The 18338-nt window shown below is 45.6% G+C and overlaps 1 protein-coding gene across 4 annotated transcripts in view; it reads right to left on the bottom strand.

Moving 5' to 3' along the window:
• The window catches only part of TLN2 (talin 2), a 182041-nt gene that overhangs the window by 50766 nt on the left and 112937 nt on the right, over window positions 1–18338 (bottom strand). For 3 of the 4 annotated variants that reach the window (XM_079953110.1, XM_079953107.1, XM_079953108.1), the window contains exons 19-27: window positions 17031–17323; window positions 15421–15592; window positions 15028–15156; window positions 13679–13792; window positions 10682–10795; window positions 9766–9900; window positions 8595–8723; window positions 6946–7048; window positions 2940–3148 (exon numbers count right to left, since the gene is read on the bottom strand). In XM_079953110.1, the coding sequence (XP_079809236.1) occupies window positions 2940–3148; window positions 6946–7048; window positions 8595–8723; window positions 9766–9900; window positions 10682–10795; window positions 13679–13792; window positions 15028–15156; window positions 15421–15592; window positions 17031–17323 (1398 nt within the window). Of the gene's footprint in view, window positions 1–2939; window positions 3149–6945; window positions 7049–8594; window positions 8724–9765; window positions 9901–10681; window positions 10796–13678; window positions 13793–15027; window positions 15157–15420; window positions 15593–17028; window positions 17324–18338 lie in introns of all 4 variants that reach the window. The other variant, XM_079953109.1, reaches the window with a different exon arrangement.

The following is an 18338-nucleotide window of genomic DNA, read 5'->3' as shown; positions in this document are numbered from 1 at the left end:
AAAACATCTGCACTGGCTGCCCATCTATTACCAAGCTAAGTTCAACGTCATTGCATTAAATTACAGAGCCCTGAACAACTTAGGTCAGGGTACCTCGGGGACCACCTGAACTCTTATATCCCAGCTCCATTACTGAGATCATCTGCAGGAGCATCGTTGGTTGTTCCTAAAGTTGGTGAAGCTCATTTAACAACAAGAAGAAACCAAGCCTTTTGGCGTCATCAGCCCAGTCCTGTGGAATACTCTGCCAAGTGAGATTCAGCAGATGCCTTCTGTGACAACTTTTAAATTTTTCTATCCTGCTAGGCTTATGAAGGCAATAAAAATACATCTTTCCATAATGGTTAGTTGATGGTCTCTGTTTTAAATGTTTATTATGGTCTAAACCACTGAGCCCCTTGGGCTTGGCAATCAGAAGATCAGCAGTTCGAATGTGCATGATGGGGTGAGCTCCCATTGCTCTGTCCCAGTTTCTGCCAACCTAGCAGTTCAAAAGTACACCAGTGCAAGTAGATAAATAGGTACCGCTGTGACGGGAAGGTAAAACAGTGTTTCCATGCGCTCTGGCTTCCGCCATGGTGTCCTGTTGTGCCAGAAGCGGTTTAGTTATTCTGGCCACATGACCAGCTCCCTTGGCCTGAAAAGTGAGATGAGAGCTGCACCCCACAGTAGCCTCTATAGTAGCGGGGGGCCCTCTACACACACACACACACACACACACACACACACACACACACACACCTCCTTGGAGGCTGAACCAGAAACTGAGTTCCTTCTCAGCTAGTGAACCTGTAGGCAGGGGCTGTCTGGCTGTCTTCATCCATCGGGTATAAAAATCTTTTAAATGAATAATAATCAAAGTAGGTCGTGGTACTCGCATCTTAGATAGGCATCAGCAGTCAGAAATCCCTGCTGTCATGTTGCTTACAATCTAAATTTTGACAACGGAGCAGAGGCGAAGGGCAGGAGAGAACAATGCACATGCCACACGCCACCCAGATGGACAGAGGAAGGAGCATTTCATTGGAGCAGATTTTCAAGCCAACTGACCTAATTTGCAGCTCCTGGACTAATATATGAATCAGAACACAATTCTCCTTTGATTTTCACACTTCTCTGAATTTTGCAATGCATTTCTTAGCTCAAAAAGATACTAATTGGGGTTAACACCCCCTACCGTATTATATGGGAAAGTACTTTAAGCAAGATGTACTCTGAAATAAAACATGTGTTAAAAGCATATCTCTGCAACAACGTGCATACAGTGGTACCTCAGGTTAAGTACTTAATTCGTTCCGGAGGTCTGTTCTTAACCTGAAGCACCACTTTAGCTAATGGGGCCTCCTGCTGCTGCCGTGCCGCCGGAGCCCAATTTCTGTTCTTATCCTGAAGCAAAGTTCTTAACCTGAAGCACTATTTCTGGGTTAGCGGAGTCTGTAACCTGAAGCGTATGTAACCTGAAGCGTATGTAACCCGAGGTACCACTGTATTTAAATATTAATATTTCACCAAATAATGTAGAAATCAAAGAATCATAGAACTACAAAGCTGGAAGGGATCCAAAGGATCATCTAGTCCAACCCCCTGCAATGCAAGAATCATAGTTCCTGGGCCTTCTTTCATTGACTTATCCAGGCCTCTTCTCGCCTTGTGCCAAGCGCCTGTCTCTGAGCAGCTACTGACAGACCATCCATAAGAGCTCTCCTCCCTGACACCAGAGGGAGGCCTCCAGCTCAGAGGAGCAGGGCACACAGAATAGGGGCAGAAATCACCTTGTCCTGCAGAACTTAGCCACTTGAACCACATTCTTGGCCTTCAACACCAACAGGGTGTGGGCGTTGGCAACTGCTCTGGCAAAATGGAAGTGGCATGGACCACAAGAAACTCCTCCATCCATCCCTACGCCGGTGTAGGTACAGATGGAGATCAACTTTGAAGGAGCTAAGACAAATGCTTCATGGGAATGAGACAGATTGGAGAAAGAATGAGCCATCTGCCTTGGGTGGCAGATTCCAGGCACCATTAAGGGCAGCAGAAGGAGAAAGCCCTTTCCGAGCATGGAGAGGAGAGGACGTTGCGAGCAGGACCCTCCCACATTCGCGGGGGCTTCTCTTGCCCCCCGCGAGAGTTGGGGAATCCCTGGGCGTGCCTGCAACCCAGCCCGCCAATCGGAGGGCGAGGGGAGGCGCGGCCTGGGCTACTTAAGGCCAGGCACGCCCAGGGACCGCCCTCTTTTCCCCTCGCCCCAACAGCTGTGCGGTTTTTCCCATCCCACCCACCCTTAGGTTTAGCTAGAATTGGCCTCGCTATGGACTTCGGTTGGTCGCCGCAAGGGGCCTGGTAGGAATTTTTCCAAATTGGCGCACTTCCTGCCAGTTGGTTTTTTCGCCTACCTCGTAGCAATCGTCACAACTTTCACGGTGTTGGCGGTTAGGCATTGGCATGGGGCAAATTATAGGAAAAAGGAGGGGGGAAGGGAGCGCCATCACCTTCCCCCAATGAGAAGGGGTAGTCCGGTAGAGGACTCCCAGGGGGGGCGTGGCCTTGTCCGAAGCCTGGAGAGGTAGGGCCTCCGGCACGCCCCCGAGCGGTGACACCCGTGGGACCCTAGTTGGCGTACTTCAACAGGACTCCTGCGGTGTGTTCAACCCTTCCCGGTCACCATGCCGGGTAGTCGATAGAAGCCAATGCCTAAGGCCAATACCTTCAATTCCGTAATCAATAAAGTTGTGGCCTTTCACGCCCATTAACCTTAAAGCAACGTGTCCGTGTCTTCATTTCAACTGGGGGAGGAAACTTGCCACGCAAATGGATGGACAGGTGTCACAGGGCACAAGCCACTGAGACAGTCTCCTGCACAAACTTTGCTGCAGTGAATGGGGGCTGAACAAGAGCACAGTGGGGGCCCCCAAATCCCTCTCCATTTCACCCAGCCTCACCTGGGCCAGCCTCTGTTGGCTTTCTGCATCGCCAGGAGCCACCAAAGCCTGCTTTGCTTCTTGGATGAGCATTGCTGAGCCTTCCATGACATCCCGCGCCGAGTCCAACATTGCGTGGGCTGCTGCTGGGTCACTGGTGGATGCGGAAACACCTCGGGCCGCCTGAGCCAAAGTCTTCAAGGCATGTGCCGTCTCCCTGGCAGCAACCCCTAAATTAAGATCACATTGAGCATATTAGTAATACTCAGCTCCGGCCAGCTAGTTTCTCATTTTAATTCACATTTCACGAAACAACGAGAACCAAAACACAGCTAGTCTTTGAAATTTGCACTGTTCTGGATTTTGTGGTGTATTCTCCAGCCAAAAAAGGTCTACAAAAATGCATAAAGTAGTGAAAAATAATGCAGAGAACTCCATTAGGAAAAACTGCTTGCAAAAATGCAAGTTATGAGAAATGTGCATGAAAACAATTTTCAGGTGGATGCAGAAAATAGGGGAAACTGGACTTCAACTTTGAAAAATGAGGAACTGAGACAGAAACTTATATTGACAGATTGGTCTACCCCTCTTCATGACATCCTTTCAAGATCACAGAAAGCAAATTTTCCCGTTAGCGAGTGGGATAAACTCATTTTCAATGAGAATTCCTCACCAGCATCTACGAGGATAGAAACCCATTGGGGATGTGGACTGATTGTTTATACATGCCCTTTCACTTTTTGACGCAAAAGTATTCATTTTTCATATTCTTTTTCATTTCATAAAATATTCAAGGCACCAAATGGGATTTGTTGAGTTTGAAATGTGATAAAATCCAGCGATTCAGCTAGGTTCCACAGCCTGGAGCTCTCCAGATGTTTTAACCTGTTTCCACTGATTCACTCACTAACATAGAAAAAATCCCACCTCCCATGCCAATCTGCCATACTTCAAATGTTGGGAGTGACACAGAGAGCAGATCTCAGCAGACTCTTAGTGGTTGACCAGGCTCATGGAACATGGCCAGTGTCAGACTCAGTAGGGACTCCAAACTTGTTCCCTGTTCCACTGCAGCTGCTGACCAGAGAAAGGAACAGCAGATCCTTCAAGCCAGGCCACTGTCACCACAGCCGAGACTCCTTCTGGTTACCAGGTGATGCCACAGAACCAATCCCATGTCCCCACCTGCTGCAAATCCCCAAGGTCGGTTGGATCCAATGAAGTGCAGAGGCAGCAGGGACACCAGGATAAGGACTACCTGTTTTCTACCTGCCAACACCCTGACCCAGGTGCTTGCCAATCCTTGGAATTTTGCTTCCACAATAGCAAGTTTCTGTTTCACTGAAAAGCTTGCCTAACTACCACAACATCACAGACTGAAAAGTGACGAGCTAAAGATACCAGTAGCCTGCTTTGTTGGAGCTTTGCATGGAACTGATTTCTCATCAATAATAAATGCTCTGATCCACAGAGTGCCCGAGATTTTGCGGAAGATTTAACGCTCCACTCGCCACACCCCCATAACCCTGTGTTAACCAGCCAGGGCCCTTGACATTGTAAGCAGCTTTTTGAATCTTCTGTCCTGTTTCAAAGGCAGTTTGCAACACAGCACAGAGGAACAGCTATTTGGGGAAAATCTAACGGAAGGCTCCTTTGGGGTCATGGCATTGTTTCTTGAGACCCTGGCTGCTACAGCACTGAGCAACCACCAGGATCACTGGGAAGATTTGCCTCCAATTGCCCAGCTTCCCCCAATTTGGAGGTGAGCTTTCACAGGGAAGAGAAAGCGAAGAGGAGGAGGAGGAGGAGGAGGGAAGAAAGAAGGGGAAATGCTTCCTTTGCAGAGAGGAGGAAGGTGACAAAATAACAAGGCCTGTTTGGGTACATTTTTGCTTTCCAGATGATAAATATCTACACAGTTATAAACCCTTTAAGCTTTCAGCCTAACAAATATAAGAGCTGTCCTCTCCCAAGTGAAGAGCATTCAAACCATGTGGGAGCCTTACTGCTGCAATTCTACACCGACACTGTAAGACTTACTACCAGCTGGCTTTTCTCCAAGCTGAGCATTTCTGCTTACAAAAACAAACGTGATCCCTGACCTGAATCACAACAAATAAAGTTAATAGCAGTGATAGCGAACAGCTTTTAGCCAGAGGGCCAACCCTCTGATGACTTTATATCGCCCACACACAGAGGGTCCACAGCCTGTCCTTCTCACCAGAGCTGTGCAAATCACCCTCTCTGCTAGTAAATTATGTTGAATGGAGGGGGGCAATTTCCAGCTGCATCAGGGCACTGGGGGTTTGCCTGCCTAAACTGCATGCCCACTTTAAAATAAGGTAAATTTTCCTGCTGCTGTCATAATTGGTGAGGTCACTGGGGTAGTAAAAAAAATTGCTGGGGGAAGGGGAATCAAGCCCCCGAGCTGGGGATTAACCACCCTTGATTAAGGGTGTCAGCAAAGCATAGGTGTCAGGTGAAGTCAATGCTCCCAAACATAGATGGATGCCAATGCAAAGCTAATGTAGTGGACAGGAAGCATGTTAATCAATATATCCTCTCAGCCAGCCAAGTTGTCTGGTAGCATTTCCCAAAATGGAGCAGTTTCTTAATGCCATATTTTATTTTAAAATGTTTCTTTATCTTTCACAGGTGATTCAGAACAAGAAAAAAGAAAGTTATATAGGTCCCTCCCCTTCCAGAATTAATTCTATATTTTAGGAATTGTTACTGATGCACAAATGTCAGCTCCCATGTGCTAAGACTCTGCATCTGAAATGAAACACAGAGCCATCTTAATCCAATTATATCCACTCCAAAGTCAAAGTGCAACCGAAATCTGTTCAGTCCCATTACCAAAAGGAAAGTTGCTCTAATGAGTTTTATCAGCTGGATTCAGAAATCGCCAGCTGGACTAAGCACTGAAGACAGAATGTAATTGACACAAGAGCATTTTAATGGCTACAAGAGCCTTTTTGACATTAAGCCAGCAATTCGCCAAGGGCAATTCCCCAAGCCTTTCATATACTGAAGGAGATGCTTTGGTATCAAATGCATTTTCATTTCTTCATACAGGGACACAACTAGCGTCAAGTCACATTGGAACCACACACGAGTCTTTCTGAGAATGGATATCTTCCCCCCTGCCAGAAACTTGTTCCCAGTAATTCAAATGAAGGGTTTCAAAAAGAGGATAGTTAGCTAACTGAAGTCAGGAGCTGGACTTGCTGCTGAGGTAGCCAAATGTGGTTTCCTTCAGATGTTTTTCGATTACAGATCCCACCATCCTTGCTGGTGCTGATGGGAGTTGGAGCCCAGCGACATCTAAAGGACACTATCCTAGCTACCTCTAATGTAGCTCAATACAGTAAATCAGCGTTGAGACTACATTCAGAGCAGAAAGGTAACTGAGGGAGCACACGAGCTGCCTACACCCCCAGATCATCAGAACCACCATCAGAAGAGCAAACAGATGAGAACATCTGGGCAGCCAGTTCTCCTCCTGGAGATAATGTGCAGGGTGTGCTTTGCTGGGTAGAGCTATAAAATATTATTAGGGAACTTTAGGGATTATTAGGGATGGCTTTAAAAGAAGACTGGACAAATTCATGCAGAAGGATATTGATCGCTACCGGCCATTGTGGCTCTGCTCTGCTTCCATGGCTGGGGGCAGCAATGCTTCTGAATGCCAGTTGATAGACACCACAAGAGAGGAGAGGGCTCTGGTGCTCAAATCCTGCTTGTGGGTTTCCCACAGGCATCTGGTTGACCACTGTGAGAACAGGATGCTGGGCTAGATGGGCCATTGGTCTGATCCAGTAGGCTATTTTTATGTTCTTCTAATATTCCTATTTATTTATACAAACACTGCTATGCCACTCTTCATCCCCACAAGGGCCCCTCAAAGCAAGAAAAAAACCACAATTAGAAACTGTCTTGTACAGTAACACCAGTACATTTGCCATAGCTGCTGATATAAATAATGTGTGTTTTCTTCTGCCAAGCTTTGCAAGTGGAGACCTACCTGTATAGTGTTCATTGCCTTGTGCTGCACAAGTCAGCAGTTGGGCCATTGAAGAACCAACTGCTTTGGAGGTGCTTCCGAGGTCCTGAGCACATTTTTCAAGCTGAATGCAAAAAAGCGATGCGAACATTAAGCAAAGGTAACATCACGACCCACCACAACGCACACACACATTCCTATCCCTCAGCCCATGGAACATTGCAGTCACTGACCACACAGAAGTCTTGCACACAGCAGTGCTTTCTAGAAGTAGTGCCCATGCTATGGGATACAGTTCAGTTTTCAAGTTATCCTGGTTATTAGCTCTTTCAAATAAAATAGTTTCCACCTGGAGCCAAAAGGAACACAGAAATGGATCTAGGGAAACTATTCCACCGCCTAAGCTCCACTGCCGAGAAAGCCCCATCACTTGTAGGAACCCATGTAACCTGCAAAGGTGGGAGCCATCTAGATTACAACCTCAGTAAATGGATGGGCTCAGCAAAGGGCTGTTGTTTGAAGGAAGCATAGATGGACCAATGGTGTGAATGGCAACTCTGCATGCAAAGATCTCTGTCTGAGACTTTGGAGATGTACTGCCTGGCAGAGTGGGCCATTCTGGGTGATTGGTTATTTATTTATTTATTTATTTATTTATTTATTTATTTATTTATTTCTCATCCTCCTGCTCCTCTAGCGGGAGGTGGTAATCATATCTCCAATGGAAGGGAGTTCTATTATTTAGGAGCCACTACAGGAAGGCCCTGCTCTGTATCACTGCCAAATGGACAATGCCTGTCAGTGGTACCACCACCAGGGCTCCAGTTGGGACATACTGGGGAAGGCACACTCCAGTATTTGGGCCCTAAGCAGTTCAGGTCTTTATGAACTAAAGTCAAAGTCTTAAACCAGGCCCTGTGGCATTTAGGCAGATAGTGTATTTCCTTAAAGTGTACTGTGGCTCCACCTAGGAGCATCATACAGTAGACAGGCTGCAGAGGTCTGCATTAGATGTAGGTTCTGGATGGTCTCCAGGGGCCAGCCCCAAACTGTAATCCAATTGTGAGGATTCTGCACTAGCTGCACCTTCAAGGGCAGCCCCATGCAAAGCGCACTGCAGTAATCCAGTCATGAGAATACCAAGCATAACAGTGGCCTGGTCCGGTCTAGGAATGGCTGTAGCTGGAAATATTTTATGTATATATTTTTGTGTTTTTGATATTGTAAACTGCCCTGTTATCCTTGGTTGAAGGGTGGTAATGAAATTTAATAAATAACCACTCCTTGTCACCGAAGCCACTTGGGACGCAGGAGGCAGCTTAGAATCTGGCAGAAGTCACAAGTCACAACATATTAGCAATCTGACTCAGGAAAGGCTGTCCATAAAAAATGAGGAAAATGAAGACCGTTTTGTCCTATGGCCACTCGTTTGTTTTGTTTATTCTGTTTCAAGCACACTTGAAATTGTTCTACCATACAGCAGCCCCTTTAAATAAAACATATGTTTGTGTGGTTGGAAGGGGTTATTTTCTTATTTTTTGCTCTTGTTCTTGCTTTTATTATTTTTTGTGTTTTTATTTTGTATTTTTATGCCGTGAACTGCCCTGAGATCTTCAGATGAGGGTGGTTTACAAATTCAACAAACAAACAATAAATGCTGTCCTGTTTACCGTTTCTCCTGGAAGTGGTTTCAACTGCCCGTCAATAGCTGCCATCTTTGCATCCTGCAGCTCATTTTTGAGTGTCTGAACAGTGTTTAAGGCAGAGTCGATTTCCATGGGTCCACAGGCTTCATGCGCCTATGCAGGAGAAAGATGAAGCGGAAAAAAGCTTATCATCAAAGCTGCTTTCCAACCATTCTGACTAACAGTCCACACGTAGCATTCAAGAGTTGCCACATTAAAACAGACACATGTTGGAAAGAAGGCATCACCGATCAAATGCTTCAGCTAGACTAGGGGTCAGCAAACTTTTTCAGCAGAGGGCCAGTTCACTGTCCCTCAGACCTTGTGGGGGGCTGGACTATATTTGGGGGGGGGGAATGAACAAATTTCTATGCCCCACAAATAACCCAAAGATGCATTTTCAATAAAAGCACACATTCTACTCATGTAAAAACATGCTGGCCATCCGCGGGCCAGATTTAGAAGATGATTGGGCCGGATCTGGCCCCCAGGCCTTAGTTTGACTACCCATGAGCTAGACACTTCTTCAGTTTTATCTGCTTCAATGGAGCCAGTTCTGGTGTTCAGCTACAATCCATGAGTTGTTGAATACATGAAGAGTGAGCAATAGAAAAGAGGCACATTCAAGACGTCTCAGCACAAGACTAATAATCTAAAGCCTGGCTGGAATGTGTCCATGAACTGGGATAATGCTTGCCTGGATGGAGTGTGTGTGTGTGTGTGTGTGTGTGTGTCTGTACATAAAACATTTGTGCGGCTGAGATGTACCCTATGATACAAAAGTAAGAGTCACACCTGTTGCTCCACTCACTTCTGCACCTGGACTCACCCACCTTTTTACCTCTGATTCCCCCTCTCACAGGAATGTGGCCCTCAGAAAGCTGTCTCTAAAGGAATGTGGCCCTTGGGCTTAAAAAGTTCCACCCTCGATCTAAAATGACCTGCCCAAGTCTTGAAAGGGCCAATTACTTTGAGAATTAAAAGTCTCATGGATGGGGAACCTGTAGCTTTCCAGTTGTTACGAAACTCCCGCCATCTTGATTATTGAATGATAGCTGGGAATGATGGGAGGTGGGGTCAAGGCATCATCTGGAGGGCTACAGGTGCCCCATCCCATCTGTAAATGCTTTACTCAAGAGTTGGGATGCCTACATACCTTTTGGGAGGCGGTCCTTAGCTCGGCAAGGCTGGTGGCAAGATTCTTGGCGCACTGGCTCAATTGCATCGCCGCAGCCTGGTCTGCCACGGTAGGCACGGCTGCTTTAGCGGAGGCCACCATTTTGCTCCCTGGCTATTTAGAGAATAACAGAAGAGAAGGCAGAGTACCTATTGGCCATTTGTCCACGGAGCTTATGCATGCAACATCACCAGGGAGACAAACATTTCAAAGAATCCAGATTAGATCTGGCGCCTGATTAAAAAAGCCTGAAAGTGCAATCCTATTTGCCCACCCTCAATCCAACTGAACACAGTGGGTTTATTTCCAGGTAAACAGGTATAGGATTGCAACCTCTGTGAATTAAATTACTGTTTCAAAATGAAAAACTATTTCTGAATGACAAAGTATATTTTCTTGGTTTTTATATTACTACTACTACTACTACTAATTTTTTAGTCCACCCCCCTCCCTCCACAAAAAGTCCTCAAAGCACCTTACAAAAATGAACATAAAACCATCTAACACCCTGTGTCAGATCCAGCCACACCCACCCCACTAGAAGGTAAGCAGAAGATTAAGAGCCAAAGGTCTGAGAAAATGTAAATGTTTTTCCTGGCACCTAAAAACAGGGAGTGATGGTGTCAGGTGAGCCTCCCTAGGGAGAGCACTCCATAAGCTGGGAGCCACCAGTAAGAAGGCCTTCTCTTGTGTTGACATCTTCTGCGCCATCCTCAGAAAGGGAACACAGAGGAGAGCTTCAGATGAAGAATGTTGGGTCTGGGTAGATTCACTGGTTACCTGAGCTGCATAAGGCTTCACAAGTCAAACCAGTACTTCGAATTAGGCCCAAAAATGAATTGGTAGCTAGTATACTCAGGCTGGGGTTAGCGTTCTGTGCTCTTGTTGACTGTACCTGGAGGAAGATTTGGCTGGAGTTTATCAGTGCAAGTTGAGCACTCAAGTCCTCTGCCTGAGCCTGACTTCCACGCACTCCCTGGACAAGCTGTGGAATGTGATCTGCAACATTCTGCAGGGAACAGACAGAGGGAAGAAATGTTCAGGATTCAACAGGATCCCCAGCTCCACACACATTTGCTGCAAGGAAGTTCCAAATAATTATTTAAGATTCTACCATAAAATTCAACAGTAGAAAAAAAAATTGTTGCTTTAAAACATAATCAACAAAATTGAAACAAATAAACAAAATTAAAATAGAATTGCATACTAAGAAGCAGCACCTTTAGGACAAATTGGGTTTGTTTCTTTTTAGTACCAGTCAGTGTCCTCTTAATTTTGCTCCAAAAGCTCCAGGGCAACTCTTCTGCAAAGAAGTCAAAACTCTGCCTATAATGGTCCAGTCCAGTGAGGGCATATGCATGCACCACTGAATAGAAAACGATGTGCACAGGTACATCTGTTAAACATTATGCCTTCCCCAGTTTATTTACTCCGACTGGATGATCAACAGCCCCCTCAAAAAAGCTACACTGGGACCGATCTGCTAAGGACAAGCTATCAGCAGTTTTGAGACTGGGGCTTTGTGTGTGCAGTCCTGACTGCTGTGTTTGTGTAAGATGGATAGGGCAAAGATGTGGCACATCGCCAGCACAACATGTGGCCTTCTTTCTGCACCTCTGCAATGATCAATTCTGGCCTCAGGATTTTCTTTAATTGCCCAGGCAACCATCACCAGAAAAGGAAAAAATGCTACTATGAGCTCATTTCACAGATTTGTTTGGATACAGCAGTGCTATCGTACCACCCAGGGATCTGAGATAAATGCAGAGCTGTCCTGTGCTGTCAGAGCATTAAGCCCTGGGATTATAAATATGCATCCAGCATGTTTCGCGTTCTCCCACTTTGCCTCAATTCCACCATGAGCTATTTGTTTGGAATGAAGACAGACCTCTGGCAGTACAAAAACCAAATCTCTTATGCACAATGATCAACAGCATCTCATAATTTCCATACTGTAACTCCTTGAAAAAAGAAGTCTAAGAAAACCACATGCAATGATCATTGGGAAGCAGGGGACAGAGAGAGAGACAGACAGAGAGAGAGAGAGAGAGAGCGCGCTGATGGGATTTCCCGTATCACAAGACCAGCCTTGATGACACACGCCTTTTCAGCAGCGGAACCCTGATTTTTTTTTGGGGGGGGGGGAGAACCCTCCTTAAAGAGACACACCTGGTGCAGTCCTTTCAGCACTAGGTAAAGACTCCCCTGGGTACTGTGACATTTTATGAGATATGTTTATGCCTTCTACCGCTGTTTCATTTTCTGATCTTGAGCTTAGCTCATATCTTTATGTTTGCTTGTTGGTTTTACACTGATGTATTTTTATGACATAAGTACTGTAGTTTACAGCATTAAAACATGAAACCGTACAATGAAAACCATTAGAAAGTTAAGACGTAAGCTGATTAACCATTGTGGAAGGATGTATTCTTCATTGCCTGCATAGGCCTGGGGGCATAGAAACGTTTTCATTAGGTGTTTAAAAGTTGGCACCAGAAGGCGCCTGCCAAATCTCTAGTGGCAGAGCATTCCACAGGACTGGGCAGATGACACTAATGGCTCAATTTCCTGTTATTGACAAATGAGCCTCACCAACTTGGGAAATGACCAGTGAGGCTCCTACAAATGATCTCAGTGATCAAACTGGGATAGAAGGGTTCAGGTGGCCCCCAAAATACCCTGGACCCAATTTGTTTAGAGCTTTGTAAATTAATGCAAGAAGCTTGAACCTGGCTCAGCAGTAGATGGTCCGTCAGCGCAGCTGTTTTAACAATGATGTTACATGTTCTCAACCAGAAGCTCCCATCATCCACTTGATCTTAGCCAAAAGGCCAAGAAGCTCCCATCAACAATCTGGCTGCCACATTCAGTACCAGCTAGAACTTCCAAACCAGGACCAAGAACCACCCCACATAGAGTAATCTAACCTCAAGGCTACCAACACATGGACTACAGTAGTCACCCAGTAAATTCACACTTTTGATGAAGAGCAGATAAGAAACATTTGAAATAATAATAATAATAATAATAATAATAATAATAATAATAATAATAGTTTGCTTAGTCCACCTTTCTGTCTCCAACAGCGGACACCCAGAAACAAGTGGCCTTTCATTTCCCTCAGAGATGTAGCATGGGGATTCCACAGAGCTACAGCTAATAAAAGCCAGCCTCCTGCCTCCTTATAAAACTACCAGACATCTTGCAATTCACCACCAAGCACCTTTGTGGTGGCTGCCAGTGCAGAATCAACTGCAGCCAACAGCTAGTCTCAGGCTGCCTCTGATTGTCCAGGCTAGAAGCCAACTTCTCTCCAGTGTGAGCAGAGGGTATTCTTGTGGCCCTGAAGATGAGACTTGTTTCCACTTCTGTTGCATGCAGAAATCCACAGAATTGTCTGTCATGCTTCAAGGTTGGACAATGGATGAGAGAACTTAGAAATAGGGCTACTCAGTTAAAGAAACCTTGACTGATTGACTGGTTTCACCTATTAGGTGTGCATAAATTTACACATGGTACAAACAATGGTGTGAGGTTGTGGTTACTGAGTAGCAAGGGGAAAAACCAGTGTCCATGCTCAGTTGTGAATCAAGAACCAAAGTTGTGCAGATGTCTCTCCTAGTTCAGCTTAAGCCAGCTTTTTCCAACCTGCGCTGGCCAGGGCTGATAGGAGTTGCAGTCCAAAACACTGAGAAGACACCAGGTTGGGGGAAGACTGGCCTAGGCAACGCCCTCTTGCCATGGTTCCCTTAGACCAGGGATGGGGAAACTGTGGCCCTTTAAAAAAATGTTGCTGAACTCCAACTCCTATCATCGATGAGTGCTGGTCATTCTGGTTGGCGAGGGGGAAAGTGGTGCTTAAAGAGTATTTTGCCATCTCAAGCTAGCCTACCTTACAGCTCTGGACAAGTTGCTGGTGGGCTGCCGTGTTCTTATTTGAAATGGCTGCGTTCTGTGAGGCTGCAATGGTCTGAGTTGCTGCTGCTGCTGCTTGCTTAGCAGCAACCTGGAAAAAAGGAAATGCAATTAAGCAGAGGGTAAGAGAGACTGAGAGCAATGGGAAAATCTGCCTGATTTCCTGTAGATCAGTTTCTATAAACACACCAGTTAAGTTTCTGTCTTGCAACATATATGCATACATATATTTATGTGTCAAAATGAAGAAACTCCAGGAGGCGTTTAATTGTGTGCAAAAGGACAGAGAGTCTGTGTCAGGGAACTGCCATCGGAAGGGCAGGCGGTGGAAGGGCTCACGGAGGTTAGGAGAGACTCGGCAGCAGAGGAGGGAACCAGCAGGGGGAGAGAAGGCGCTCCAAGGGAAAGTGAATCGGAGGGATGGCTCAGAGAGACTTCCAGCGAGAACAGTGGGGAAGTTTCAGGACCTCCTATAGGGACACCCACCCCTCGCCGGAAACTGTCGCGCCGAGAATCCCAAAGACGCGTTTCCGTTAAGGAGCTTCTATGCTGGAAGCGTTTCCACAAACGCCCACTGTCGGATTCTGCCAGCGATTGAGGGAGTCATGTTTAAGGGGCTCCGCTATAGACAGAGCTTTGATAACCAGGCCAAACTCTGAGGGACTAAGCTTTACGCACAAGCAGCTCATCATCCCATCACAGTCTGTTATTGGGGAAAAAAATGATGGGCTGACCATTTGCTTGAAGTCACCCTCCCTTAATTATAAGTATATATCAGCTCCCCTTTGCAACTGTTTTGCACTTGACTGCCTGTGGTGGATTTAGGGGTTATACTAAGGAACAAAGTAGATCCCATCAGCCTGAAGTCTGTCTATACCTGCATAAAAGTCTTTCAGTGGATAAGAGAGGGTGATTTTCTCAGCTGGGCAGGAAAACAAACTGCTTTTTTCTCTGCCCTCCAGGCTACGTTGGAGCACACCTTCGCCAACATGGTGCCCCTTCAGCCCATCACGGCTGAAGCTGATGTGATTCAGGTGGGCAACCACATTTGGTCAGAGCCAGATCTGAAAGCGGCCAGCCCTCCACCTGTCAATCACCTGATGCCACATGACAGGTACAGTAAATGTAAATGCATGGCTGCAAAGGAACACTTCAGAGGGTGGTCAAAACAGCCCCACAGGTCAAGCGGGAAAGGGTGGGGGCCTCATCAGCCCCACAGTCTGCAGTTGTAATCAAACACATCTGGAGGCCACCAGGCTGGTGAAATTTGTGATATGCCTGATTGGAAAAGGTAAACAAGAAGAGGTTCCCAGGCTGTATTCTGACCTCTAATCTGTTGACGATTTTCTTCTTGATGGCATTCTGAGCGGCTGCATTGGTGGCCACTCGCAGACCTTCAGCTGCTTCGCGAAGCCTCTGCTGCTGGTCCTCATTGTCTGGGTTTGCTGCAGCTCCCTAGCAGAATTGATCACATGCACATACACAGAGGAAATAGGAGAGAAAAAGAGAAAAAGAGAGAGAGTTTGAAGTGATGCCACTTACAATATTAAAAAGGAAGACTTCTGATGCTCTACTTCAAACGTCAATGTTTTTTGCAGGGATTTCTACTTAGATGCTGTATGCGAATGTCATCTAAATGTATCTATCTATCTAATCCAGCCATCCCTCTAATTCATCAATCCATAATTCCCCTTCAACCTGGCAAATTGTGCTGAGTACCTTTGCAGCTTCAACCATCCGGGCTGTTGAGTCAGCCAGAAGTTTCGCAGCTGCCAGAAGTTTCTTGGAGTTTTCCATGTCTATCTCTGCCTCAGCATCTGACCTCATGGCGTTCACGAGATCCGAAGTTGCTTGAGCGAGGACCCTGGCCTGCCGTACCATTTCACCTACAACAGTATTGAGTTAAAAATCTGCTTTTTATCTCTCCTTTATCCCTCAGTGTTCAGTTCAGACACATCCCTGTCCTTCCTGACCAACTCTTGTGACCATCCTGATGGGATGTTTGGAACACATTTGAAAAGCACCACAGGCTATTTTAGTCACATCTATTTGTTTATGAAGACATTTTTGTAGCCCCTCCTCACAACCATCTTTACATTACAAGGTACAAAGATACATCTATAGGTACAAACACAAAGTGTTACCATGATAAGATGAAAACACAACTAATAACTTAGGCAGAGAGAAGTGAATTAGAAGCACCTACATAAATGAAACCCCATCAAAGGCATGGGAATGCAAGTGTGTGCCAAGATGTCATCCGGGGCAGGGCCAGACTGTGCTCTGAGGGGAAACAATCCCATGGAAAAGGTGGGCCACCACAGAAAAGGCCCTACCTCCACAGGCTGTGGCAGCACCACCTGGAGACACCCCCATCTGATGGTGTGGCTCTTCACAAGAACCTCCCAAGAGCTCATAAACCTCCCATCAAATCAACTTGCCATGACAGGATCATTTCATTTCTGTTTAGATTGTGCAAAGTTTTGATTTTCATATTAACAAATATCTGACTGTTACTCAATCTTTTACCATTCTAGATATGCTATATTTTCTCTCTCTCTTGAACCCAGCTGGGACCACCCAAGGAAGCCAAATGTTGGAAGATTTAAGGAGGATGAAAGGAGGTCTCCTTCACATGGGCTGTGCAGAAATAACTTTAAAAGAGGTCCAGACAAATTCTTGAAGCTATTGGTGGCAAGTGGTTTTGTACTACTTCCAAGTATCGCCTCCAAATATCACTTGCTGGGAGGAATCACAAGAGGGGAGAAGAACTGTTCTTTTGTTTGGGTCCTACTGGGGGCTCCCCATAATGGCGCCTGGTGGGCCACAGTGGGAAGCACAGCCGGATCCAGCTGCAGGGCTCTTTGTAAGTTCTTTGAGCGTGTATCTATTTCCCGAAGGACAGGGATGTAGCATTTCCAAATAAATAATGTTCCTGAATGTACTGTAACAAACATTGCTCTGGACTTTACACTCATTTAGTGTTGTATATACAGTATTCATCATTGGGTGCATACAATACTTCTATTCTAGCAGGCATTTTAAGTAAGTTGTACTAGGTCAACTTCACGTTCTTACCTGTGGCCTTTTATTGTTTTAAACACCACACTATTTGACCGAGGCATCATTTCATTACTGACCTATAAGCCACTTAATGGTGAAAGGCAATCTACAAATATCGGAAACAATAACAACGCCAGGTACTTAGAGAGCACTGTATATAATCCGTACAAGAGCATTGCGAAGGAGGTCAAGGGCAATCCTAAAACTAACCCCCCACCCCTTTGGCCCCAATCAAGGCTGACCTGCCGCATTCAAGCAGCTTACCAGCGTCCCCCATGGAACTGAAGATGCTCTCGGTGACACACATGATGGTGTCGGTGGCCTGGTCGTAGCGCCCAATGGGCTCCCCGCGGCTGGCGAACTGGCGGACGTGCTGCAGGAGATCGTTCAAGGCCTGGCTCACCACGCTGGCGGCTGCGCTGACCTGCTTGAGCAGCTCGGAGTCGTCTGTGGCCGCCTGGCAGACGCGGACACAGTTTTCCACAGAACGATCCACCAGCTTCCCAGCCTCTATCAGCTGCTCCTGGCACACAGGGGAGCTGATGGTAGGGCTCACGACCTGTAACGGAAGCACAGCCCCCACGTTGGACACAGGAGAGCTGCCAGTCACCGCCCTCACTTAGTCTTTTCTTTTTTAAAAAAATAATATTTATTAAAGTTTTAAGTCTTACAAAAGGAAAAAGAGATAATTCCAAGTTAAACAAAAACTTAACAACACATCACAATAAAGAAAGAGGAGAATAGAATAATTTTTTTATAAAAAACAGAAAAATAGAAACAATTAAAAAACACAACGAACCTTCCCATAACTTATCTTTCATTTGCTTGTTTCCTTGACCTCCTCGCACCTCCCTTTTTTTGTATTCTAGTTTGGTTAGCTATTTCAGCAAATCCTTTCCAACTTTCCCAATTTTTATCCTCTAATTTACCGTATTTTTTGCTCTATAAGACTCACTTTTTCCCTCCTAAAAAGTAAGGGGTAATGTGTGTGCGTCTTATGGAGCAAATGCAGGCTGGGCAGCTATCCCAGAAGCCAGAACAGCAAGAGGGATTGCTGCTTTCACTGCGCAGCGATCCCTCTTGCAGTTCTGGCTTCTGAGATTCAGAATATTTTTTTTCTTGTTTTCCTCCTCCACAAACTAGGTGCGTCTTGTGGTGCGTCTTATAGAGCGAAAAATACGGTATCTTAATATAATGTAACTTTACCTTTCCTCCTTTCATCCATTAACAATCTATTTTTACTTAATCCTTTATAATATTTCCGCTAAAGCCACATAACTTCATTCCAGCCTCCTTCTAACATTCTTTAATTTTACAATGTTTCTGTAAATAAACTTTAAATTTCTTCCAATCTTCTTCCACCGACTCTTCTCCCTGGTCTCAGATTCTGCCAGTCACCACCCTCACTTAGTCTTGACGACAACTCTGTGTGGGAATTTAGGCCAAGAGAGGGACTGAATGTCCCAAGGACACCCAATGAATTTTATTTATTAGATTTATATCCTGCCCTTCATCAACAGATCTCAGGGTGGTTCACAAGATAAGAATACAAGATAAAAGTACAAGTAAATAGA

This window comes from Podarcis cretensis (assembly GCF_951804945.1).
Source record: "Podarcis cretensis genome assembly, chromosome: 14".
Taxonomy (NCBI): Eukaryota; Metazoa; Chordata; class Lepidosauria; order Squamata; family Lacertidae; genus Podarcis; species Podarcis cretensis.
Note: the sequence above shows the minus strand (reverse complement) of the source record. Positions and strands in the feature narration are given on the sequence as shown.